This window comes from Indicator indicator, chromosome 3, assembly GCF_027791375.1.
Source record: "Indicator indicator isolate 239-I01 chromosome 3, UM_Iind_1.1, whole genome shotgun sequence".
Classification (NCBI taxonomy): Eukaryota; Metazoa; Chordata; class Aves; order Piciformes; family Indicatoridae; genus Indicator; species Indicator indicator.
This window is the reverse complement of record NC_072012.1, coordinates 50,588,783-50,616,409: the sequence shown is the minus strand read 5'-3', so window position 1 is coordinate 50,616,409 and position 27,627 is coordinate 50,588,783. Positions and strand designations below refer to the sequence as shown.

The 27,627-nt window shown below is 47.1% G+C and overlaps 1 protein-coding gene across 1 annotated transcript in view; it reads right to left on the bottom strand.

Moving 5' to 3' along the window:
* TRHDE (thyrotropin releasing hormone degrading enzyme) overlaps positions 1-27,627 on the bottom strand; it is a 287,610-nt gene that overhangs the window by 157,882 nt on the left and 102,101 nt on the right. The window contains exon 4 of the mRNA XM_054399685.1: positions 6,875-7,029. Within this exon, the coding sequence (XP_054255660.1) occupies positions 6,875-7,029 (155 nt within the window). The remainder of the gene's footprint in view (positions 1-6,874; positions 7,030-27,627) is intronic.

The following is a 27,627-nucleotide window of genomic DNA, read 5'->3' as shown; positions in this document are numbered from 1 at the left end:
TCTTGAACACAAGCAGATCACTGAACAAATATGAAAGCAGCAACACTCAGCACATGCAGTGACTATTCAGAGAGAGCTGGAGAAAAAATAAAGGTTGTAAAGTTCACAATACAGCCTCAAAAGAATTAGTAACACTGATTTATGGTGTCACAGGAGATTTCACAGGCTCACAGGGTGTTAGGGGTTGGAAGGGACCTCCAGAGATCTTCAACCCCTCTGCCAGAGGAGGACCATAGAATTCAGCACAGGTCACACAGGAACATACCCAGGTGGGGCTGGAAAGTCTCCAGAGAAGGAGACTCCACAACCTCTCTGGGCAGCCTGCTCCAAGGCTCTGGCACCCTCACTCAAAAGAAATTTCTCCTCCTGTGGAGCTGAAACCTTCTCTGTTCAAGGTTGTCTCCATTGCTCCTTGGCTTATTGCTGTGCACCACCCAAAAGAGCCTGGCCCCCTCCACTTGACCCCCACCCCTCAGCTCTTGAGAGACATTGATCAGATCCCCTCTCAGCCTTCTCTTCTCCACACTAAACAGCCCCAGGGCTCTCAGCCTCTCTTCACAGGGGAGGTGCTCAAGTCCCCTAAGCATCCTCCTGCCTCTCCCTTGGACTCTCTCCAGCAGGTCTCTGTCTCTCTTCAACTGGGGAGCCCCAAACTGGACACAGGATTGCAGCTGTGGTCTGAGCAGGGCAGAGCAGAGGGGGAGCAGAACCTCCCCAGCCCTGCTGGCCACACTTTTCTTGCTGCACCCCAGGATCCCATTGGCTCTCTTGGCCTCAAGGGCACATTGCTATCCCATGCAGAACTTGCTGTCCACCAGCACTCCAAGGTCTTTCTCCATGGAGCTGCTTTCCAGCAGGGCAGCCTCTAACCTGTCCTGGTGCCTGCTGTTATTCCTCCCCAGATGCAGGACCCTGCCCTTGTCCTTATTGACCTCCATGAGGTTTGCCTGCAGCCAGCTCTCATCCTGCCCAGCTCTGGTTGGATGGCAGCACAGCCTGAGGGGTGTCAGCCACCACCCCCTCCTCCAGTTTGGTGTCATCAGGAACTTGCTGAGGGTACTCTCAATGCCCTCAGCCAGGTCCTTGATAAAGATACTGAACAAAACTGGGTCCAGTGCTGATCCCTGGGGAACACCACTGGCCACAGACCTCCAAGTTGACTCTTTCTCATCTCCCTGAAGCTGCCTGCTCAGCCTGGCAGGCAGAAGACGCTTATTTTAGGACACACTGGAAGGACTCTCTGTTCTCTCTGCTTTCTTTACAGATGATTTTTAAAACATTGATTTAGAAATTAATTTTCCTTCTCTTTTCATGCCTCTTTAACTCAATCTGTCACACCAAGCTTTGTGCTCAGGTGGGAAAACTATCACAAAACCTCACAGTGCATGAATTCAAATGACTCTTTCTTCAAAGGCTCTAGGTGGAACCGAGGTGTGATAAGCAAATAAAACTGATTACTACCTTAATAGAATTATTTTAATACATTATGGTAATTATTTTGAGCTATCAAGTTGAGCAGCTAGAGATCTGTGTGTTTTGACCAATCTCTCATTTACGCTTGGGGGCCTGGAGGAGACTTTGTCAAAACACTGCTTCTTCCAATTATGAACTTTTTTTAATTAAATAGATGAAATGTTCTAACAGAACACTGAAGCTGCAATATCAATCACTAACAGCTCACAAAATGACTAAACTAAAGCCACCTGTGTCATTTTAATTTGTCCCCTCCAAAACACTTGCCTGAAACAAGTACCTGCTCAAGTATTACAAAAGTCATTCCTGAAGAAATTGGGCATAAAACTCTTTTCTGCATATGTTTTACCCCTCCTTTGGGAACCATTGAATTTCTTTGGCGTTCTGAAATGCTCTGTCTCATTTTCTGTCTCACCTGAACACTGTGCTCAAGCATTAATACCTGTCAGGACTGGAATCATGGAACGGCTCAGGTTGGAAGGGACCTTAGAGATCATCTGCTCCAAACTTTCCACTGTGGGCAGGGACACCTCTCAACTAGACTCAGCTGCTCAAAGCCTCATCCAACACCCCCAGGGAGGAGCTACCCACAACCTCCCTGGGCAACCTATTCCAGAGTCCCACCACTCTCACACTGAAGAACTTCTTCCTAAGATCCAGTCTAAAGAAGAATTTCTTTCTAAGCTCCAGTCTACCCATGCTCTGCCTCAGCTTGAAACCATTCCCCCTTGTCCTGTCTCTCAACACCCTCAAGAAAAGTCCCTTTGCAGCCTTCCCATAGGATCCCTTCAGGTACTGGTACCAGAATCAAATGCATAAACTTGGCAGGTTACTGATGTGATAATTCCCTACATTTGAAGTATAAATTGCTCTGCAAGCAAAGGGAATTATTGAATGTTGCAAAAAAAAAAAAAATGCTGGAAATTATGGAACAGCTTCAGGAAAAGACTTAAGCTGAAGGCTAGGAAAAAATTATTGACCATCAGATTAATCAGGAGATGTTAAGGGGAGTGCAACCAGGAGCACTGAACCCAGCAGTATAAAATGCACCACATGGAAGAATCTGGTATTAAGAGGAGCTAGGATTTGATGACCTAATGTGTGTTTTCCACACCTGATGGCCAAGGCACTGTAATTTTTCTAGCTGAGCAGTGTGCCACTCCATTGTACTGCACAATAAAAGGCATGTCACAAAACCACAGGACCCTACTGAGCACAGCCCAACAATAACTTCCAATCAACACCTCATGCTGCAGCTGAGGACTTCGTATTCACCCCCAGATTTAATGTGAAAAATGAATATGAACCAAAGGTAATTATTCCCAAGGTTCATCCAGCAGCACTGCCTTACAAAGGCTCCCTTTTAGAGGGTACTTTTTATCTGCAGAAAGTGTTAAGAATTTGCATTGCCTTTTAAAGAACACTGTGTAAAGTCACAGATGTAAGCCATGCTGATTTACACAGTAGGATTTCATTCATTTTAACCTGAAGGCTATGATTATGCCTCTTAGGAGTGCAAGAAAGGGCTTCCTGCCCCTGTAGCAAATCTCTTCAACAGCATTTGTGTGAAGCTCAGTATTACTAAACACTGTAATGTGCTTAGATTGAGATAAGAAGATGGAAAGCAAAATGAACTGTAATACCTGGTTATTGGAAAGTTCTATTGTGGATCCTAAACTTTTTGTACTGATCAAGAGGCAATTACCCACCATTGCAGAACACAGGGTTAATACCAACCTTAAAAGAAAGAAAGAGAGAGACAGAAAGAGGGGAAGACGGGGGAGCAAGAGAAGATGGGGGAGCAAGAGAAGATGGGGGAGCAAGAGAAGACGGGGGAGCAAGGGAAGACGGGGGAGCAAGGGAAGACGGGGGAGAAAGAGAAGACGGGGGAGAAAGGGAAGACGGGGGAGCAAGGGAAGACGGGGGAGAAAGAGAAGACGGGGGAGAAAGAGAAGACGGGGGAGAAAGGGAAGACGGGGGAGAAAGGGAAGACGGGGGAGAAAGAGAAGACGGGGAGAAAGAGAAGACGGGGGAGAAAGAGAAGACGGGGAGAAAGAGAAGACGGGGGAGAAAGAGAAGACGGGGAGAAAGAGAAGACGGGGGAGAAAGGGAAGACGGGAGAAAGGGAAGACGGGGGGGAAAGAGAAGACAGGGGAGAAAGAGAAGACGGGGGAGAAAGGGAAGACGGGAGAAAGGGAAGACGGGGGGGAAAGAGAAGACGGGGAGAAAGAGAAGACGGGGAGAAAGAGAAGACGGGGAGAAAGAGAAGACGGGGGAGAAAGGGAAGACGGGAGAAAGGGAAGACGGGGGGAAAGAGAAGACAGGGGAGAAAGAGAAGAGGGGGAGAAAGGGAAGAGGGGGAGAAAGAGAAGAGGGGAGAAAGAGAAGACGGGGGAGAAAGAGAAGAGGGGAGAAAGAGAAGAGGGGGAGAAAGAGAAGAGGGGAGAAAGAGAAGAGGGGGAGAAAGGGAAGAGGGAGAAAGGAAGAGGGGGGGAAAGAGAAGAAGGGGAGAAAGAGAAGACGGGGGAGAAAGGAAGAGGGAGAAAGGGAAGAGGGGGAGAAAGAGAAGAGGGGAGAAAGAGAAGACGGGGGAGAAAGGGAAGAGGGGGAGAAAGGGAAGACGGGGGAGAAAGAGAAGACGGGGAGAAAGAGAAGAGGGGGAGAAAGAGAAGAGGGGAGAAAGAGAAGAGGGGGAGAAAGAGAAGACGGGGAGAAAGAGAAGAGGGGGAGAAAGGGAAGACGGGAGAAAGGGAAGAGGGGGGAAAGAGAAGAAGGGGAGAAAGAGAAGAGGGGGAGAAAGGAAGACGGGAGAAGGGAAGAGGGGGGGAAAGAGAAGACGGGGAGAAAGAGAAGAGGGGGAGAAAGAGAAGAGGGGAGAAAGAGAAGAGGGGGAGAAAGAGAAGAGGGAGAAAGAGAAGAGGGGGAGAAAGGAGAAGAGGGAGAAAGGGAAGAGGGGGGGAAAGAGAAGAGAGGGAGAAAGAGAAGAGGGGGAGAAAGGGAAGAGGGAGAAAGGGAAGAGGGGGAGAAAGAGAAGAGGGGGAGAAAGAGAAGAGGGGAGAAAGGAAGAGGGGGAGAAAGGGAAGAGGGGGAGAAAGAGAAGAGGGGAGAAAGAGAAGAGGGGGAGAAAGAGAAGAGGGGAGAAAGAGAAGAGGGGGAGAAAGAGAAGAGGGGAGAAAGAGAAGAGGGGGAGAAAGGGAAGAGGGAGAAAGGAAGAGGGGGGAAAGAGAAGAGAGGGAGAAAGAGAAGAGGGGGAGAAAGGAAGAGGGAGAAAGGAAGAGGGGGGAAGAGAAGAGGGGAGAAAGAGAAGAGGGGAGAAAGAGAAGAGGGGAGAAGAGAAGAGGGGGAGAAAGGAAGAGGGAGAAAGGAAGAGGGGGGAAAGAGAAGAGGGGAGAAAGAGAAGAGGGGGAGAAAGGAAGAGGGGGAGAAAGAGAAGAGGGGAGAAAGAGAAGAGGGGGAGAAAGAGAAGAGGGGAGAAAGAGAAGAGGGGGAGAAAGAGAAGACGGGGAGAAAGAGAAGAGGGGGGAAAGGAAGAGGGAGAAAGGGAAGAGGGGGGGAAAGAGAAGAGAGGGGAGAAAGAGAAGAGGGGGAGAAAGGGAAGAGGGAGAAAGGGAGAGGGGGGAAAGAGAAGAGGGGAGAAAGAGAAGAGGGGAGAAAGAGAAGAGGGAGAAAGAGAAGAGGGGGAGAAAGGAAGAGGGAGAAAGGAGAAGAGGGGGGAAAGAGAAGAGGGGAGAAAGAGAAGAGGGGAGAAAGAGAAGACAGGGGAGAAAGAGAAGATGGGGGAAGAGAAGACGGGGGGAAAGAGAAGACGGGGGAAAGAGAAGACGGGGGGGAAAGAGAAGACGGGAGGAGAAGAGAAGAGGGGAGAAAGAGAAGACGGGGGAGAAAGGGAAGACGGGAGAAAGGGAAGACGGGGGAGAAAGAGAAGACGGGGAGAAAGAGAAGACGGGGAGAAAGAGAAGACAGGGGAGAAAGAGAAGATGGGGGAATGAGAAGACGGGGGGAAAGAGAAGACCTGGGGGAAAGAGAAGACGGGGGGGAAAGAGAAGACGGGAGGAGAAAGAGAAGACAGGGGAGAAAGAGAAGACAGGGGAGAAAGAGAAGACGGGAGAAAGAGAAGACGGGGGAGAAAGAGAAGACGGGGGGGGAAGAGAAGACAGGGGAGAAAGAGAAGACCTGGGGGAAAGAGAAGACCTGGGGGAAAGAGAAGACAGGGGGAAAGAGAAGACAGGGGAGAAAGAGAAGACAGGGGAGAAAGAGAAGACAGGGGAGAAAGAGAAGACCTGGGAAAGAGAAGACGGGAGAAAGGGAAGACGGGGGAGAAAGAGAAGACAGGGGAGAAAGAGAAGACAGGGGAGAAAGGGAAGACGGGGAGAAAGAGAAGACGGGGGAGAAAGGGAAGACGGGGGAGAAAGGGAAGACGGGGGAGAAAGAGAAGACGGGGGAGAAAGGGAAGACGGGGGAGAAAGGGAAGACGGGGGGAAAGAGAAGACGGGGGGAAAGAGAAGACCTGGAGGAAAGAGAAGACGGGGGGGAAAGAGAAGACGGGGATGAACGAGAAGAGGGGGAGAAAGAGAAGACGGAAAGAGAAGAGGGAGAAAGAGAAGACGGGGGAAGAGAAGAGGGGAGAAAGAGAAGACTGGAAAGAGAAGAGGGAGAAGGAAGACGGGGGAGAAAGAGAAGAGGGGAGAAGAGAAGACGGGGAGAAAGAGAAGACAGGGAGAAAGAGAAGACCTGGAAAGAGAAGACGGGAGAAGAGAAGACGGGGAGAAAGAGAAGACAGGGGAGAAAGAGAAGACAGGGGAGAAAGAGAAGACGGGGGAAAGAGAAGATGGGAGAAAGAGAAGACGGGGGGGAAAGAGAAGATGGGGGAGAAAGAGAAGATGGGGGGGAAAGAGAAGACGGGGGGGAAAGAGAAGACGGGGGGGAAAGAGAAGACAGGGGAGAAAGAGAAGGGGAGAAAGAAGTAAAGGCCAAGAAACCAGAAGTATGTGTGTAAGTTGACAGCAGATGACAAGCAAATTAATTTTGGCCAATGATTTTTTGAGATGACCATCACTGTGGTCATCATCAGCATGACTGTGCTGTAGTTGTGCCATGAGTCATTTTCTGCAGCTCTCAGTGTGTTCAGTCTACCCCCAGCAACACACTCACACCCATACAGCATATAAGCAGAGAGTGGGGACAGGGCAGCTCTTCAATGCTAATCCTCTTCCCTTCTCTCCCCATTTTAAACCTGCCTAGCTTCTGTACTGTGGTGATGTCTCTTAGAGATCTCAGTATTCCTCTGACTCCAGTTCCAGTACAAGCTGCAGCTCTGTGAACAACTCCAATCAATTTTCAGGCTGGGAAAGGAATGCATGATTTCTGACATTGATATCAAATACCTGAGCATCTTTCATACCTGATGACACAGCTCATGGACAATGACCATGGTGACATCCAGGAGGTATGATATAGAAGAAATGCTTGGATCTAGCAGTATCCTTTGCTCCACAAAAACACTCAGCCCCCAGTTCTCCATAGCAGCATAGGGATGCTTAGGCACAGCTAGCAGATCTAGAAACAGAAAAAAAAATATTTCTTAACTCCATGGGGGAGATACTATGCTGAAAAGTCATTTTAAGTCAGGCCATAAATGATCATTAAAGGCATTCTTAACAATACATTTGTTAAAAAAGCCCTGAATTTAATTCCAGCTCTGCAGTAATGCTATTCAGGAAAGAATCAAATCTTCTCTTCTTGTCACATGTGCCTGTCTGTTCACACAGGGTGTAACACAGTTCTTAATATTTCTAACTGAAGTCTTCTATACAGAATCCAGCTTATTTACAACACCTTGCTGATTTACTTCTGGGTTTCCTACTGTTTCTCATGTACAAGGGGGTATTGTATCACTGTATCAGAGTACCTGAGAGGTTGGAAATGACCTCAAGAGTGCTGTTCTTGAACTGTAAATATATGTAAATCTAGTTTGTATATGTTTATTGCCTCTTACACTTCTATATTTAGTCTACTTTTGTAAATATAATTTCAGTTTACTTCCAAATTGTGAGTGCTGTGGTAAATATACTCCAAGGGGGAGGGTGAATTTCCCATTTGTTGAGTGACAAACCCAAACCACAACAATGTATTAACACAGACTTGGAACGCACTTCTTTTTATCTTTTCATTTAAGTTGACTCCTGTATGAACATCTTACACAATGAACTGTATGGAAGGACTGGCACTGAGGGCTGCACTGAAGAAGTACTCTGTTGGCCCAACCAGAAATCTGGCCAACTGTTCATTGTCAGCAGCTTCTAGGAAAGAAGGCATCTCTCAGTGTGCACTGCTGCTAGCAGGCAGCCTCTGAGAGCAGCACTGCTGACAGCCACCGAGAGCAGTACTGCTGACAGCCACCTCTCAGCCCTGCAGCCTGCAACAATGGTGCCATACACAACTTCAGGAGTAGCACTTCAGGTTTGTACTCAGTAAGTGACAAAACACTAGAAAGAAGATAGGAAGGTGCTTCATTAGGCGCAAAAATACAACCAAAGGAGCAGTGGAGACTTTCTCTCCGTGGCAGTGTGGCAGCACAGCCAAAACCTCTCCTCGCCCTGCGAAGAGAGGCGGAGGGAAACAGAGAAGCTGGGATGAAGGGAGCCAGGGGAGATCATAGAATCATAGAATCAAGAAGGTTGGAAGAGACCTCAAAGATCATCGAGTCCAACCTGTCACCTTACACCTCATGACTATCTAAACCATGGCACCAAGTGCCACGTCCAATCCCCTCTTGAACACCTCCAGGGATGGTGACTCCACCACCTCCCTGGGCAGCACATTCCAATGGCCAACCACTCTCTCTGTGAAGAACTTTCTCCTCACCTCCAGCCTAAACCTCCCCTGGCACAGCTTGAGACTGTGTCCTCTTGTTCTGGTGCTGCTTGCCTGGGAGAAGAGACCAACCCCCTCCTGGCTACAACCTCCCTTCAGGTAGTTGTAGACAGCAATGAGGTCTGCCCTGAGCCTCCTCTTCTCCAGGCTAAACAGTCCCAGCTCCCTCAGCCTCTCCTCATAGGGCTTGTGCTCAAGGCCTCTCCCCAGCCTCGTTGCCCTTCTCTGGACATGCTCCAGCAATTCAACATCTTTCCTAAACTGAGGGGCCCAGAACTGGACACAGGACTCAAGCTGCGGCCTAACCAATGCCATGTACAGGGGTACAATGACCTCCCCCTGCCAGGCCTGTGGGTTGGTGAATTCACATGGGCCCTTCCCCCATGTATATGCCAGCACTGCTGCAGCTCTCAGTTTGCCTGTTTTGGTTGCTGATACTCGTGGTGGAACTGGTTCAGGGAACAACCCAACTGCAGGAGCTCCAGTTTGGAATTTACAGCAAGTTGCCACTGAAGCATCAGGAATGGAGCCCTTGGCTGTATTCCAGCACTCCCAAAAAAGAGCTTGCTGCACAAAGCATGAAAATACCAGCCTGCTAGTGGGAGCACAGAGAAAGCCTAGCTAGCACCTACCTCCAATTACAAGCAAACTGAAAATACCCAAATTGCAAACAGAGACATACTACAAATGGTAAAGAATAAATATTTTATCTGAAGACAGAGAGCAGAACAAGAGCTTAATTAAATACGGCAAAACTCCAGAACCTGGTGTTCAGGATTAGGCATGCCAGTAAACTCCACATTCCATGCTTTCATTTTCTTCTTCACTTAAAGTTCAATCTGCACTGATTTTTTACAACAGCTACAATTTGTTCTGAATTCCATGCAAAACTAATAACTCCTCTCTGCTATAAAAAGATGAAACAGGACACAAAAGCTACTGGGGGAAATCACTGAAGTTAATGGCAGATCTTTATTAGGGATCTCTCCCATTCTCAGCTCATAAAGAAAGCCCTAACTTAGAACCATAGAACTGGGTTGGAAGGGACCTCAAGGATCATCCAGTTCCAACCAGAGCAGGGGCACCTCACATTACATCAGGTTGCTCAGAGCCACATCCAGCCTGGCTGCAAAACCTTCCAGGGATGAAGCTTCCACCATCTTCCTGGGCAACCTGTGCCAGTGTCTCACCACCCTCATGGGGAAGAATTTCTTCTCTTGAAGCTGTTAAACTTTCCTCCAAAAGCTAAGTTAAGAAGAACACAGAGAAGCAATTAAGTTTTCAGCAGTACCCCTCAAATAAACAAAATGTCACCAGAATAGAACTACCATGAAAGTAAAACCAGACCTCCACTGGTAACTGATCCTTTTGTTTCTTTCCTGTGGCTCATTTGTAGTTTTGGCTCTCTCTTGCCAGACATAATGGTCAGATTTCATCAGGGTCAGCCAGTAATCCACTGGAATAATTCTGTGGAACTGGGAAACTAGGGTGAGGTATCACAGTACATTAGAGGTTGGGAAGGACCTCCAGAGGTCATCAAGTCTAACCCCCCTGCCAAAGCAGGACCACCCAGGGTAGTCAGTACAGGAATGCATCCAGGCAGGTTTTGAATGTGTCCAGAGAAGGAGACTCCCCAAGCTCCTGCTAAACACCTTTACAGACTGTCTTTCATTATCTGTGCTATTGGTATTGGTCTGCTGCTTCAGACAGACACTTTTTGGCACTGACACACCAATACAACCTTCCAAACTGATGGACCTCTGACTGCCTTGCAGGTAGATAACCACAGAAGGATGCTAAATCAGCCTCCTCCAACACAGTCCCATTGCTCTGCAAGCCATACCTGATGCTTAAAGGACTTTTCTGAACAGACAAAAGCAAAGAGAACAGATAAAGAACACTGCTGGCTTCCAGAATGCGAAATCCTTGCACTTGACACAAGCACACCAGTAATGCTGAATGAACTAAGAAGTGCACTACAACACAGGGACACTCTCCCACCTCTGCCCAGGACAAGGTCTGATGCACCGCACTTTAATGCCAAAGGAGAGATTGTCTTCACCTCTGGTGACTGCCAGAATGAACTCTGAACATACAACCCCTGATCTAATTTCAGAGAATTACCCTCAGAAGGTTTTGGAAGCAGATGAAGCTGTATGTACAAGCAAACTACAATCTTGAGATATGAAATGCAATGGATATGTACAGAATACACAATAGATGTACAATATAGAGATATTTACAATCTATAAACAACAGAGAAGCTCCTCAGAGCCCCCTTGGATGGATCCAGGGGACTGTTCACCTCCTCCCCCACCTCCCTCCCTTCCTCCTGGTACCTCACTCAGTAGTCTGTTAAAACAGAGATCCCCTGGAAAGGCCACAGGAGAAAGTTGCAAGCAGAAGTGACAGGAGAAGAAAAGAAAAAAAAAACCTGTTTATGGCTCTGCCCTATATTCCCATTAGCAATCCAAGGAATTCTACAGAGCTTATCATTATTTTCCTTTTACATCCAACAGTCATTCCTTTTACTTTTCAGTCTTTGCAGCCAGGATCTAGGCTAAGTCCCCCCACTCAGCACAAAAAGGGAAGGCTGTCGCTTCTCATCGATCATGCCTGAACTCTGAATGTCCCACTCCTGGTGTTCATTTGGAAATTAAATTCCTTAGAGGTTGGCCTGGATTCTACAATTTCCAAATAGAATTCCAAACAACTCAGTTCCGTGGTAAGAGACACAATAATCTCCATCTTTCTCTGGGGAGCCATAACCATTTGATTTCAGAGGAACAATGTTTGGGTTTCAAGACTCAGCAGGAGAATTTATATTTCCCTCTGTTTATCACACTGCTAGAGCACTGGAGAAGGCATCCTGTGCTCCTGGAGGTGACATCTCTTAATGTCTTAGTGTCACATTTAAGGAGCAAGGTACAAAAGGAGGGGTGATGATGTATGTTTTGATAGAAATGTCATTCACTTCTTACTGCTCAGAAGTGTTCTTCATCAACTGCAAAATGTGAGCTGCTGCATGCATCAGAGCAGCCTGTGTGCATGCTGCACCCAGTTCCTCTGCACACTAGCTAATCAAGGGCTTTGCAAAGCCCTTGTGAATGTTTGATCATGTGGTTCTTGCTGTGGAAATAGAACTCTCTGTTACCACTTGCAGAGAATGATATCCTCCTGCATCAGAAAACTGTTACTGGAGATTTTTTTTTCATGGTTTAGTAGTCATCAGGTCTTGGGTGACAGGTTGGACTTTGATGATCCTTGAGTCTTTTCCAACTTTATTGATTCTGTGATTCTGTGATTCCTGACACAGCACTGCAGGGAGTGCTGGGTCCTGCTGCAGGACCAGAGGCTTTCCACCTTCACAGAGACTAAAGTCATGACCAAGAAGTACAAACTATAGAGCTAACATAAAATTGCCAGAAAAGCCACCAGGACAAAAACATGTTGAAACCTCACACTAACATCCTACACTGATGATACAATTATTCAAGGAAAAGTATTTGGATGGGTTTTAAATCCATTTCCATGGGAATCTCATGAAAAACATCTCAAGGTACAAAACCAACAGCTTATTTCCAAACATATAATTAAGGTATCAGAACTACATGACATTGTATCAAAATATAATTGTCTGGCATTGTCAGCAAGGAGCACCAGAGCACAAAGCAGACTTCAGCGATTTAACACCTATACTGGACACAAAATAAACCCACATGCAATCTTTCCTCCCTATGAACTTGGTATCTGTGCAATTTGAGCACAGGAAATTGTTTTTCTTTGCCCTCACTCAGTTGTTGTATCTTCTGCCCACCAGTAAAAACAACTAAATGTCCCAAGCCACACGACTGAGACCCACTCCTGCTCCAAATGACAACAGGGTTGGAGTTCAAACTCAATGCAAAACAAGAGCACAGCTCTCTCGTGCAGAGGACTTGGAAATCACAAAATAAAAGATCACAGAAACACTCAGGCTGCAAAAGCTCCTCAGGATCACCAAGGACAGCCCACAACCCTACTCTGCAAGGCTCACCCCTAAACCACAGCCCCAAGCACCACACCCAAGCCACCTTCAAACACAGCCAGGCTTGGGCACTCCACCACCTCCCTGCCCACCATATTCCAGTCCCTGACCACTCTTGCCCTCAAAAAAGGTTTCCTAACGTCCAGTCTAAACCTACCCAGTGGCAGCTTGAAGCCATTCCCTCTTCTTCTATCACTAATGACCTGGGAGAAGAGCCCAGCACCAACCTCTCCACAACCTCCTCTCAGGTAATTGTAGAGAGCCAGGAGGTCTCCCCTCAGCCTCCTCCATTTCATACTAACCCTCCCCAGCTCCTTCAGTTGCTCTTCACACAGAACACACAGACAGAAAAAATACTTTTCTCTGAAGCATCCTTACAGGTATTTTCCTTAGTAAAACCAGAAGGTAGAGAGAGAAAGTGTTCACCTCATGAACATCATAGTTTGCCCTTACTACCTTATTTTTATTTTAAAAATTCCACTCAAAAATAACCTTTTATTTACCCATCTGCTTCTTACTGTCATTTTCATTCACTTCTGCAGATATTTAACTTTCTGACAGTTTCAATAAACTAAAGAGAAAGCATGGCCTAAGTCCAGCTCATCTTCATCTTGGAAAATGAAATCTTGAAGTCTGGTTTTGCCCATTCCTCATGTTGCATAATGCTTTATTAAACCTCTCTAAAGGTCTTATGCAACTTCCTGAATGAATGTTGTTGTACACACACACACACACACACACACAAACAACAACTATTTGCTAGAAAGGTTTATATTTCTGGCACTCAGAAAATTTCTCCCACTCAAACCATTTCTTTGACTAAAAATAAGTATAAAATGCTGTTCTATAAGAGACTAACATCTAATGATTTCTATAGGCTTTAAGGAACAAGACAGATACAAAAAGTGACAGCTCTGGGTAAAAAAACCATCAAGTCAAACAGCAGTCACTGTAAGGAACAGACAAGTTTTCTACTGATGAAGAACTACTGATAACAGTACTGATAACAGCATCACAGTCTCACAGTACATCAGAGGTTGGAAGGGACCTCCAGAGATCCTCCAGTCCAACCCCCCTGCCAGAGCAGCAGCACCCAGGGGACTCCACACAGGAATGCATCCAGGTGGGGTTGGAAAGCCCCAGAGAAGGAGACTCCACATGTTGAGCTGAAACCTTCTCAGGGTTTTCTGAGTGGAAAATCCAAGCCTTCCTGGTACATATCTTCATCCCCTTTAAAAAGTAATTTGGGGGTGAGGATGAAAAACCCCAAAACATCCCAGGGCTTGGGGAAAACTCTCTAAAGCCAACAGGAAGGTCTCAAAACAACTAACATCAGAACAAAACACAACTAAGGGATGTGAATGCTCACCTGGCCAAGCTCTTTTGGGTGGTGCACAGCAATAAGCCAAGGACCAATGGAGACAAACTTGAACAGAGAAGGTTTCAGCTCCACAGGAGGAGAAACTTCTTTGCAGTGAGGGTGACAGAGCCCTGCAGCAGGCTGCCCAGAGAGGTTGTGGAGTCTCCTTCTCTGGAGACTTGCCAACCCCACCTGGATGCATTCCTGTGTGGATTGCCCTGGGTGCTGCTGCTCTGTCAGGTGGGTTGGACTGGATGATCTCTGCAGGTCCCTTCCAACCTCCAACACTCTGTGATTCTGTGAACAGTGCCTGGCTGCTTACCCTAACACTTATCCTGGCACCCATCAGTTTTTATCTCTGGGACTGCATTACCAACATCCTCCTGTAAGCATGACACTTCCAACCCACAAGGACTTTAGCCTGCAGAGTTAATGCCAAGGTCTCCAACTGTTTGCCATCATTTCAGTCAAATCAAAGGGCTTGTTGCAGACCCTGAGGAGAAATCACTGACACACAGCAGTTTATTGCTGGGATTTTTATAGCTTCTTATTGCTGTACGAAGTATTACTTAACATTAACCAACAAACGATGGATGTATTTCCACAGTGGTTGATATAAAGAGAGGTTGTTTAACGCAACGTGAACACCAAAGGATCTGAAGGGGAAAGAAAAATCTGAGAGAAAGCTGGGAAGGGTAAAGCAGTGATAAAGAAAGAAACGTTCTTTTTTCACAGAATCACAGAATCAGCCAGCTTGGAAGAGACCTCCAAGATCGCCAAGTCCAGCTGATCACCCAGCCCTATCAAATCAACCAGACCATGGCACTAAGTGCCTCATTCAGTCTCCTCTTAAACACCTCCAGGGATGCTGATCCCAACCCCTCCCTGGGCAGCACATTCCCATGGCCTATCTCTCTTGCTGGGAAGAACTTCTTTCTAAGATCAAGCCTAAACTTCCCCCTGCACAGCTTGAGACTATATCCTATTGTTCTGTTTCTGGGTGCCTGGGAGAAGAGACCAACCCCCACCTGGCTACAACCTCCCTTCAGGTAGTTGTAGAGAGCAATGAGGTCTGCCCTGAGCCTCCTCTTCTCCAGGCTAAACACCCCCAGCTCCCTCAGACAACTGAGCCTTGGCACTGCCTGATGGCTAGTTTACAGTTTAAGGAAATAAACTGGAAGGCTGCTGATTTTATTTGACATGCACATTGTTAAATGGCTTTCAGTTTCTATAACCCAAACCTACAGATCGATGTTTTCTTATTTCAAAGGATATCAAATGATTCAATGCTAAAATGAGAAATGAATGCAGTCCCCCACTGAGGCTGAATTAGGCATCATCCTGCTTGCATTGATCTCTACATGAACAATGCCTATCTTTTCAATAATACCTGGACAGCTCATTATGAATTGCTGCACAGTAACCAGCAAAGGGGGGAAACACCAAAATTTTCACAAAGTTTCTTTACAAATATAAACTTTTTTTCCCAGCCTTCAGACTCACATAGGTATTATCACAGTGTCACAGGACATTAGAGCCTGGAAGGGACCTCCAGAGATCATCCAGTCCAACCCCCCTGCAGGAGCAGCAGCACCCAGGGGACTCCACACAGGAATGCAACCAGGTGGGGCTGGAAAGTCTCCAGAGAAGGATATTCCACAACCTCTCTGGGCAGCCTGCTCCAGGACTCTGTCACCCTCACTCAAAAGAAGTTTCTCCTCCTGTTCAGCTGAAACCTTCTCTGTTCAAGTTTGTCTCCATTGGTCCTTGGCTTATTGCTGTGCACCACCCAAAAGAGCCTGGCCCCCTCCACTTGACCCCCACCCCTCAGCTATTGAGAGACATTGATCAGATCCCCTCTCAGCCTTCTCTTCTCCACACTAAACAGCCCCAGGGCTCTCAGCCTCTCTTCCCAGGGGAGATGCTCAAGTCCCCTAAGCATTCTCCTGCCTCTCCCTTGACTCTCTCCAGCAGGTCTCTGTCTCTTTTGAACTGGGGAGCCCCAAACTGGACACAGGATTGCAGCTGTGGTCTCAGCAGGGCAGAGCAGAGGGGGAGCAGAACCTCCCCAGCCCTGCTGGCCACACTTTTCTTGCTGCACCCCAGGATCCCATTGGCTCTCTTGGCCACAAGGGCACATTGCTGTCCCATGCAGAACTTGCTGTCCACCAGCACTCCAAGGTCTTTCTCCATGAAGTTGCTTTCCAGCAGGGCAGCCTCTAACCTGTCCTGGTGCCTGCTGTTATTCCTCCCCAGATGCAGGACCCTGCCCTTGTCCTTACTGACCTCCATGAGGTTTGCCTGCAGCCAGCTCTCATCCTTGTTGTAGATGCACACTAGGATAAAGAGATGCACAGAACAAACTGTGGCACAAACTGAGGTCAGTTCAGGTTTCTGTTACTCCAGCTGACAGGGCCAGTACTGTAGGTGCATCCCTTACAGTACAGACATAACAGATCAAAAGAGAAAAAAAGCCTGGAGAGGGCTGGAGAGAGGGAAAGCAGACTGTTGCTGCCTTCATAAATACTGTTTGTAACACAAATCCTGAGAGCACTGACAGGATGGAAAATTGCCAACAGCCATTTTCCTACCACCACAGTTAATAGAGCATGAGGATTCTGTGCTGGGAACAACATGCCACTGATTACAGAGCACTGCCAGCATGAATCCTCTCGTAAATAAAATAATCAAAAGCCACTGCCACTTCCTCCCCTCCTCTGCAGCACAGAGGTGCAGGTATGGAGAAGATTCCAGAGGTCCAGGCTGTTTAAGAGTTACAGCCAAGTCAAATAAATCTTTGCATCTGGCATGCATAAAGCTGATTTGTACCACAGTCATAAAGACATGAATGCTTCCATTAGTACAGCTCTCTCTATACACAGATTTACCTCTTTTATGTTTGCTGTTAACCCAGAGAGTGTTCCCAGGTGATGGGCACAGTTTATCAGTGAGAGCAGAAACAGGGCTGTTGGCAAGACAGAGAAGAGTGCTGCAGCACCACTATCTCTCAGATGTGTCTCACACTCTTCCACCTGGAGATAAAATCACAGCAGAGATAATCATATGTACTGCCTCTGAAGGCAGGGGTTTTGTGGAGAATGGATCTATTTATCTTCTCCTCCAGACTAAGATGAAGAAATACAAACAGACTGTCCTGGACAGCTCCCCAGATACTGGTTTTAGTCTTGCTGTTTATCTTAAGCCCTAATAATGCTTTTATTACATTCTTATGCAAATTACTTAGATAATATTAGATCAGGACACATTTTTACTACCTTAAGAGTAAAAATCTTCATCTAGTCATCAGTTTCTCCAGCACACCAAAGATCCACAACTTGCTGTGACATATTACAAAAAAGTTATCACCCTGAATTCTAGAGAAACACAAACAGAGAACTCCTCCTCTGCTCACACAAGGCCACACTCTCTCCTTCACATTCATGACCAAGGAACTAACCGCTTAAGCTATGTCTTACCACAGAAGCAATATTATCATAGAACCACAGAACATTAAAGCCTGGAAGGGACCTCCAGAGATCATCCAGTCCAACCCCTCTGACAGAGCAGCAGCACCCAAGGGACTCCACACAAGAATGCAACCAGGTGGGGTTGGCAAGTCTCCAGAGAAGGAGACTCCACAACCTCTCTGGGCAGCCTGCTCCAGGGCTCTCTCACCCTCACTGCAAAGAAGTTTCTCCTCATGTTGAGCTGAAACCTTCTCTGTTCAAGTTTGTCTCCATTGCTCCTTGGCTTATTGCTGTGCACCACCCAAAAGAGCCTGGCCCCCTCCACTTGACCCCCAGCCCTCAGTCATTGATTGACATTGATCAGATCCCCTCTCAGCCTTCTCTTCTCCACACTAAACAGCCCCAGGGCTCTCAGGCTCTCCTCACAGGGAGATGCTCAAGTCCCCTAAGCATCCTCCTGCCTCTCCCTTGGACTCTCTCCAGCAGGTCTCTGTCTCTCTTCAACTGGGGAGCCCCAAACTGGACACAGGATTGCAGCTGTGGTCTGAGCACGGCAGAGCAGAGGGGGAGCACATTATTTAATTGTACTTCTTCAAACACGCCTCCCTAGCAGCCATTTACAATCCCTCACACTCAGTCCATAACAGCGTGCATATCTTTAACACACAGAACAAGAGGAAACTCAAAAGCTATGGAAAAGGCTGAGTAAAAAGCTCAAGTAAAAACAGTTTAAGGAGCTGAAGGTTGAGTAAGTTCATTCAGATAACTCTCTTCAGGCTGGTGCTGGTCTCTTCTCCCAGATCAGTAGTGCTAGAAGAAGAGGGAATGGCCTCAAGCTGCCATTGGGTAGGTTTAGACTGGACATTAGGAAACCTTTTTTGAGGGCAAGAGTGTTCAGGGACTGGAATGTGCTGGGCAGGGAGGTGGTGGAGTGCCCAAGCCTGGCTGTGTTTGAAGGTGGTTTGGCTGTGGTGTTTGGGGCTGTGGTTTAGGGTTGAGCCTTGTAGAGCAGGGTTCTGGGTTGGTGACCCTGAGGGGCTTTTGCAGCCTGAATGTTTCTGTGATTCTGTGATTCAGTACCCGTTTGGTTATCAGCTAGAAAAATCTACACTTTAGATGTTCATGCACTCTGCCTTTCAGAAGAATTTTAAATAGCCAGAAGGGCTGGAGATAAGTTTTCAGGAATTCTGGAAATGACTAAAACCTTGGGGAGCTGTAACCTGAGGATTACTGAGGGAACAGTTTTACATGGTGAAGCTGAGTTTGAGAGCAAACTACATACATGGAGCGACCAAGAGAATTCAAGGACCCTGTAAGCACTGAAGATAGAATCACTGAATTGTCAGGGTTGGAAGGGACCTCAAGGCTCATCCAGTTCCAACCCCCCTGCCATGGGCAGGGACACCTCACATTAGATCAGATTGCCCAGAGCCACATCCAGCCTGGCCCTCAAAACCTCCAGGGAAAGAACTGCCTGCCTTTGCCCTGTGTGAGGAAGATGTTGAAGGAGGAAACAGCAGTTAACCAAGCTGAACTGGAAAAAGAGGCCATGCACAACTAAATTTGAGCAAAGTGAAGGTAAAGCACACAGAAATTCAGTACAACCAACTGCTCTTGCCAGGTTACCATGCTGAGAACCTTCCCGCTCAGCCTTTTTGTTTGCAACAGGAAAGAAACCAAACCAGAGGCATCATGTTCTTGTCTATGTCTTGTGTTGCCTACTGTGGTGTTAGAAAGCCATGGAGATGAATGTCTGCTCTCAGTACTACCAGCCTGCTGAATGCATAAACTTTTCCAATTATACAGAAATCAGAATGGTTTCCCTGAGTAGAATTTCATTCTCTGCATCATAGATTTAAACATTAAAGTTATATTAAAGTTATATTAAAGAACAATAACAAAGTTAGGTTCACAAGCTTCATCTAAACTCGGTAACCTATGAATAATTTACATTAAAATAATACAGTTTTCATCTGGAACTATTGCTTTTATGACTTCTCTCTTTCAGAATCATAATTTTCCCATACCATCCTTCTTCATTATTACTTACAGAAAAAAAAGACAAAAACCCCACCAATTTCTGATCATTCCACTTAAAAGAAAAAGAATCCAATTAAGGATCAAAAAAACAATACAAAATGTTATCTCTGCCTTCAGTTTGAATCACAGAATCAAACAGAAATGTTCAGGTTGGAAAAGCCCCTCATGAGCACCAAGGCCAACCCACAACCCTATTCTACAAGGCTCACCCCTAAACCACAGCCCCACAAGCATCACAACCAAACCACCTTCAAACACAGCCAGGCTTGGGGACTCCACCACCTCCCTGCCCAGCACATTCCAATGACTTCAGTATCATAAAAGGCACAAAAGGAAAACTGCTGTGGGATCAGGACCTAACAGCCCTTGAATCTCCACAGTCTTGTTGTTTTGGCTCCTATCAACACAGTTCAGACTACTCAGATAACTCCATGTGCACCAAGGAAGTTTTCTTAAAGACCTTAATGATAACAATGTAGAGAACTATCACAGCCCTGCAGTGAACTTACTGAGCAGCACCCTGAGCTGGATCACAGGATGATCCCAGGATGTTAGGGGATGGAAGGGACCTCTGGAGATCTTCCAGACCAACCCCTCTGCCAGAGCAGGACCAGAGAATCCAGCACAGGTCACACAGGAACACATCCAGACAGGGCTGCAAAGGCTCCAGAGAAGGAAACTCCACAACCTCTCTGGGCAGCCTGTTCCAGGGCTCTGGGACCCTTACAGTGAAGAAGTTCTTCCTCATGTTCAGGTGGAACCTCCTGGGCTGCAGTTTCCATCCATTGCCCCTTGTCCTATCCCAGGGCACAAGTGAGCAGAGGCTGTCCCTGTCCCTTCCTTCCTGACCCCCAGCCCTCAGCTATTGATAGACATTGATCAGATCCCTCTCAGTCTTCTCCTCTCCACACTAAACAGCCCCAGGGCTCTCAGCCTCTCCTCACCAGGCAGTGCTCCAGTCCCTTCAGCATCCTTGGAGCCCTCCCTTGGACTCTCTCCAGCAGATCCCTGTCCCTCTTGAACTGGGGAGCCCAGCACTGGATGCAATATTCCAGGTGGTGTCTCACCAGGGCAGAGTAGAGGGGAGGAGAACCTCCCTGGATCTGTGGGACACACTCCTGTGCCAATCATCTGCACAGAACATTGGCAAGATTCAGACCAAAGTCTCTGAACCAAGTTCTCTCTTACGTGCAGACACTATGCTCTCCTTCTAGAAGGCAGGCTGTAAAACATCACCAGTGAAAGAGTGTTTTCATGTGGCTCCTGCTCCTTTTTCAGTGCTAGAACAATGTAGAGCAGTGCTGGTTTAAATAGAAATCAGATTCAAAAGGACTAAGGATTTCCTCAAAGCAAGTGATTAAATATGTGAAAGATCAAAGCCCAGCGCTTCACTGACATCCCAGAATGCAAATCAGATGTGCAGAGGAGGATGAAGGATAACAAAGGAGAACTGGGGGCTTCTTTCTTGGTGCAAGCATTTAAAATCTGCTGGTTTAAATGAAATGATGACAATTGCAAGACTGGAGGAACCTCTCCTTATCTCATGGCTTTACTTGATGAAAGGAGCATTGCAGGATTTTGAGAGGAGGAGTTTGCTTTGGTTTTTTTCATGCTATTATTTTCATCCTCCTCAAGAAGGTATTTTAAAGTGAATTTTGTTCTCTCATTTAGCAAACACTCATTTGCCCCCTCCTCCCCCGCTGTCTGCATTTAAAATAGACCTAAAACAAGCAAGGCTGGGTTTTGTTTAATACCTTCAAAGGTGATGAACATCCTCGGGCTATCTGGAATAAAAATCCACAGGTGTCACTAACTCGTTATGGATATTCCAGTCCCAGTTTCTTCTTCTTCAAAGCCTCAATAGCTTTGTGCAAAAGAAGTGCAATGCATTTTTCTTCCAAGATGACAGGAAAGGTACTGCACTTTGCATCACCACACAGGATCTCACAGAATTACTGAATACATCTGGTTGGAAGAGACCTCAAAGATTATCCAAGTCCAACCCTTGACCCAGCACTGAAGGGGCAACACTGAACCATGTCCCTAAGCACCAGGTCCAGAGGCTGCTTGGACACCCCCAGGGGTGGATCTCAGTAGAGTCTTTGCTGTCTGCCCTACCTTGGAGTTCAGCTTGGTGTCATCTTGCAGGTATCACAGTGATGACCACAGAGCCACAGAGGCTTCAAGAATAGCAGTTAGCCTGCCAGCAAGGAAGAATTAACCACACATTCCTCAAAAGGCTCTTTGGTCTGTTGCCACAGCTAGGTGCTACACAAGGCACTGCCATTTCATTTGCAAGTGAATATTCATTCAGTGCTGCAGTGACATGACAAATTCCAGTGAATGGAGTGAAAAGCTTGACAGAGCCTTGAAGGGCAAGATTACAAACTGCCCTTTCAAGCTTCAGCACTTGAAACAACCAATGGAAAACCAAAGCAGCAGACAAAAGATTCATAATCCCAACCATCACTTTCAAATCCAGAAGTGCACATTCATCCACTTGATACTTCATGTCCTAGATACTCATCTTTTTCCCTATCCTCTCCTGATTCCATACTCATTATTTTGTGTATTCCAAGTGTGGGTTGCCTTCATTTGCAGACTTTACTTGCCTTCATTTTCCAAACACAATGAATTAACTGAATGCAATCCAGAAAACACAGAAATGCACAGACCACAGAAACTGATCTTTAGCAGCTAATGAGGGAAGCCAAGGAACCTTCATGAAAACAAGAACTGTGCTACCTTGTCTGTAGAGGAGAATCAAAACATTAGAGGTTAGAAGGGACCTCCAGAGATCATCCAGTCCAACCCCCCTGACAGAGCAGCAGCACCCAGGGGAGTCCACACAGGAATGCATCCAGGTGGGATTGGAAAGTCTCCAGAGAAGGAGACTCCACAACCTCTCTGGGCAGCCTGCTCCAGGGCTCTCTCACCCTCACTCCAAAGAAATTTCTCCTCCTGTGGAGCTGAAACCTTCTCTGTTCAAGTTTGTCTCCATTGGTCCTTGGCTTATTGCTGTGCACCACCCAAAAGAGCCTGGCCCCCTCCACTTGACCCCCAGCCCTCAGCTCTTGAGAGACATTGATCAGATCCCCTCTCAGCCTTCTCTTCTCCACACTAAACAGCCCCAGGGCTCTCAGCCTCTCTTCACAGGGGAGATGCTCAAGTCCCCTAAGCATCCTCCTGCCTCTCCCTTGGACTCTCTCCAGCAGGTCTCTGTCTCTCTTCAACTGGGGAGCTCCAAACTGGACACAGTCTTGCAGCTGTGGTCTCAGCAGGGCAGAGCAGAGGGGGAGCAGAACCTCCCCAGCCATGCTGGCCACACTTTTCTTGCTGCACCTCAGGATCCACTTGGCTCTCTTGGCCACCAGGGCACATTGCTGTCCCATGCAGAACTTGCTGCCCACTAGGACTCCAAGGTCTTTCTCCATGGAGCTGCTTTCCAAGAGAAGTCCCCCTGATGGTGGCCAAGACTCTCATTCCTAGCCATTCCACCTGATTACAATAATACTACTGAAATCACAGTTAAGGGAGCACACCTCCAGGCACATGAATCCTTGCAATGATTTCTTCACTTGCATGCATAAAATTCAAACTCCTACAGACATTTTGGCTTCCCAATAACTCCCATTGCCAATTCCAGCACATCTGTTCCAGCTCATGTTGTCTGTTAACTGCTTTTCTCTTCTAGTGTTTTAATGATGCTCCCCAGCTGATCAAAACCCTTTACAAGCTTTGTGCCTGTATCAGACTACTGCCTTTCAGACCCTTAGGTGTATTTACGGTTTACTGTGTTTGGATGCTGGAAGGGACTAAAGAGAACGCTGAAGAGAGAATTGCCCCTTGTGTGCCTCCCCAGGCAACAGAAGCAGTGGTGTCACCACTCCCTGAAACTCCTCTGGGGGTCTGTAAGCAGTCCCAAAGTAGTCACCCACAGACCAGCTTTCTCAGCCTTCCTTCTGCAGCATCAGCAACTGCAGCTCCTTGCTGCTGCGTGAATGCACCACACTGCCATGCCAGCAGCTCTCCCCTGGGCCACACTGGCACAGCTCAATAGCAGTTTTTCTGGTCTAGTCTATTCCTTTAGCTGTCATCAGCATACCAGGCTCAGATGGGAAATTATGTTCCAGGCACAGTGAAGATTCTGACCCCTTGGCCTCTCCTCTCTTTGTAACTTTTGAGGTTTTACCTTTTGTACCCAAGGGTTTAAGTGTGGTACAAGCAGCTGGGAAATGCATTGAGGCTTCTTCTGAACTAAAGGACTATTTAAGTAGTTAGCTACAATCAAAAACTACTACATTTGTTTCTTCAATGGTTTTGTTACAGGTCTGATCCTTTCCTGCTCTCTCCTCCTTCTCCAGTACAGGGTATCAGAAAACCATAGATATATCTGTGATCAGATTTGAAGTGGAAGGTTACAGACTGGTGTTCTCATAAAACAACCATTTCCTGCCACTTCCCAGACTTCAGACTCTGCTGAGGTCAGCTCTTTTTTTCCTTTTCCCAAGTGGCTACTGAATTTGCAAGAATCTCTGTCTTGTTTTGGTTGAAATAGGACCACTCATCTTTTTTCTTCCTTGCAATGTAATGCCAAGAAGGGTGGTCCTGTTGCAATGCGTTTCTTATCAGCTCTTTAAGTCAGGGTTCTGAACAAAGCTAGCACTGATCATAGAATCACACAACCATAGAATGGTCTGGGTTGGAAGGCACCTCTGAAGGTCATCCAGTCCAACCCCCTCTGCAGTCAGCAGGGACATCCCCAACAAGGCTGGGGAGGGGTCTGGAGCACAGCCCTGTGAGGAGAGGCTGAGGGAGCTGGGGGTGTTTAGCCTGGAGAAAAGGAGGCTCAGGGGAGACCTCATTGCTCTCTACAACTACCTGAAGGGAGGTTGTAGCCAGGTGGGGGTTGGTCTCTTCTCCCAGGCACCCAGAAACAGAACAATAGGATATAGTCTCAAGCTGTGCAGGGGAAAGTTTAGGCTTGATCTTAGAAGTTCTTCCCAGCAAGAGAGATTGGCCATGGGGATGTGCTGCCCAGGGAGGGGGTGGGGTCCCTGGAGGTGTTTAAGCAAAGCCTGGATGAGGCACTTAGTGCCATGGTCTGGTTGATTAGATAGGGTTGGGTGATCAGGTGGACTTGGTGATCTCAGAGGTCTGTTCCAACCTGGCTGATTCTTGATTCTTGATCAGGCTGCCCAGAGCCTTGTCAAGCCTCACTTTGAATATCTCCAGGGATGTCCTTGGGCAACCTGTTCCTATGTTCCACCACCCTCAGGGTGCAGAACTTGTTCCTAACATCCAATCTCAATCTGCTCTTCTCTAGTTTGAAGCCATTCCCCCTCCTCCTGTCACTACAGGCCTTTGCAAACCAATGAAGCAGAAGAGTGCTCAGGACAAACACCACCTTAGCACACACACTCAAAATAGCATTCACCTGCCCAGCTCCAGGCTACATCCATCTGCTCTTGGCAGTGAAGTCAGCTGATGCAGAGCTGTGCCTGTCAGCCCACACTGGAGATAGGTTGGGGGTGATTGAAGGGATCACCCAACTCTGCTGAACTGGCAGGCACTGCTCCCTCATTGTAATCTAGCATCAAGAAATCAGCAGCTAAAAGGCAAATAATAGGAGGTGACTCGAAGTGGCTGTCATTAATTACATTCCATCTTTGCTTAGGAACCACCACCACAGTGTCTTCAATAAAACTAATCCTAATTACGTTTTGACAACTTTCCCAAATCATGCTGATGATTTATTTCAGCCTGACAGCTTTGGAAACTCCAAGAGCTGCTCATTTCCCTGCTTTATTTCACAAATATATCAAGCAGAAGTACAGTCAGAGATAAACAAACACATAAAAAGTGCCATTTGAACCACCAGGAACAGGCAAAGCCAGTTTTAGAAGATAGTCAGGTACCACAAGAATATTGAAGATTCTGTTTGCAGTAAGTGCAGTATCAGCTTCAGAAACTGCTAAGAATGCTGCCAACTTTCTGCCTCTCTCTTATTGGAGCAACTGCATCACAAATTCTCTCCTGCACTGCACACTATCACAGTCTCACAGTATAGCAGAGGTTGGAAGGGACCTCCAGAGATCATCCAGTCCAACCCCTCTGACAGACCAGCATCTCCCAGGGCAGTCCACACAGGAATGCAGCCAGGTCGGGTTGGAAAGGCTCCAGAGAAGGAGACTCCACAACCCCCTGGAGAGCCTGTTCCAGTGCTGTTACCCTCACTCAAAAGAAGTTTCTCCTCCTGTTGAGCTGAAACCTTCTCTGTTCAAGTTTGTCTCCATTGCTCCTTGGCTTATTGCTGTGCACCACCCAAAAGAGCCTGGCCCCCTCCACTTGACCCCCAGCCCTCAGCTCTTGAGAGACATTGATCAGATCCCCTCTCAGCCTTCTCTTCTCCACACTAAACAGCCCCAGGGCTCTCAGTCTCTCTTCCCAGGGGAGATGCTCAAGTCCCTAAGCATCCACTTCACCAGCAACTCTGCAAAAATATCTTTTCTTACACCTGTTTTAAACCAGCCCCTCCCACTTTCAACTAGGGTCACACACAGTAGTGTCCCTTGCAGGATTTCATGAACTGTAGCTCTGCATTGCTTCATTTACAGTTTCCCTTCACCCTTCATTAAACCCTCTGTGAAGAACTCCTTCAGGAATATATTTTGTACTCTGAAAGTCAGACCAGTTCTGGATAACAAGAGGGGAGACAAGAAAGAAGGAAGAGAGTGAGTTACAAGCAACTTTCAATATTGAATTCCATCTCTCAGAATAATTCTTATCTGAATCACTTTGATGTTACAAAATACACTTTGCTTTCTCACTAGCCTCTTTTTCTCCAGAAACCAGCAGAATGAAAAAAAAAAAGAAAAGATGTTACTGGCTTTGCCCAGTTTACAACATTCAGGGTGCAAGGGTACAATAAGGGGGGGAAAAAAATCAGCCTTCACTGTTGCAGGTACAGCCAAGTTTATGTGTTCATGTAACATAGCTCCAGGTACCCTGAATGGCAGCTTATTAACTGGCTCTAGCAACTCCTGTGAACAGGACTGGAGCCTTCATTCTTCAAAGCAGATTTCCCACAAAACCAGCAGTCAGAATGAAAGAAAACCTCTAAATTCGAATGCTGCAAGAAGAATTTCATAATCACACGGAATTATGCAGACAATGATAGCAGTGTCACATCTCTTAGTCTCTGGCCACCCATACCTGGCACTGCTCCCGGGAAAGGCACAATCCTGGAATTGGCTTATATCTGGCTGCTGTTCTGCTCTCAGCTTTGGTAGGAAACAGTTTTAACTATCAAAAAAAACAATACAAAATGTTATCTCTGCCTTCAGTTTGAATCACAGAATCAAACAGAAATGTTCAGGTTGGGAAAGCCCCTCAGGAGCACCAAGGCCAACCCACAACCCTACTCTACAAGGCTCACCCCTAAACCACAGCCCCAAGCACCACAGCCAAACCACCTTCAAACACAGCCAGGCTTGAGGACTCCACCACCTCCCTGCCCACCACATTCCAGTCCCTGACTGCTCTTGACCTCAAAAAATGTTTCCTACTGTCCAGTCTAAACCTACCCAGTGGCAGCTTGAGGCAATTCCCTCCTGTTCTATCACTAATTCCCTGGGAGAAGAGACCAGCACCAACCTCTCCACAACCTCCTTTGAGCAATGCTGTGTGTATGCTCATGGAAGCCTTTCCTGTATCTGGCATTTGTCCCAGTGTTGCATATGCCTCAACAATAAAATTTATATAGCACTGGCTGCCAGCTTTAACCCTAAAGACTGATTCTTGAGAAGTATCAGCCCCAAATGCTGCCAGTGCTCTCCATGCTCTACAAGGAGATTGCAAGAAACTTGCAGGACTGGACTTCTGGTCTCAGAAGCCTTCTCACCCCAGTGCAAAGGCTCTGAGTGTTGCTCCCTGCTCTGTTTGCACTGATCCTCAGCTGCCAGCTGGGATACTGCAGACAATGCCAGGTACAGGGGTCTCAGACTCTAGCAGCGTTTGCTGAGGTGCCTCTGCTTGATCTCACTGCCAGCACAGGGAGGCTGGCATACCTCAGGACCCAGAGTGAAGCAACAGATGCACAGGAGAGGGGAACCAGCAGAATGAAAGCTGCTCCATGCTGTTTGCTCAGAGGATGCCAATGCAGAAACTGACAGCAAGCAGCCATTGGGAACTGAGGGTAGCTTAATCCCTGATTTCTCAGCAGGTGCAAAGCATGGAGCCAGCATTTTAAAGCAACCCCCCAGGGAAATCCACAATTCTCCCCTCTCTGGCTTTCTTTTTTTCTTTCTTTCTTTTTTATTTTTTTTAAACAGTTTCATAGAATCACAGAACTGTCAGGATTGGAAGGGACCTCAAGGATCATCCAC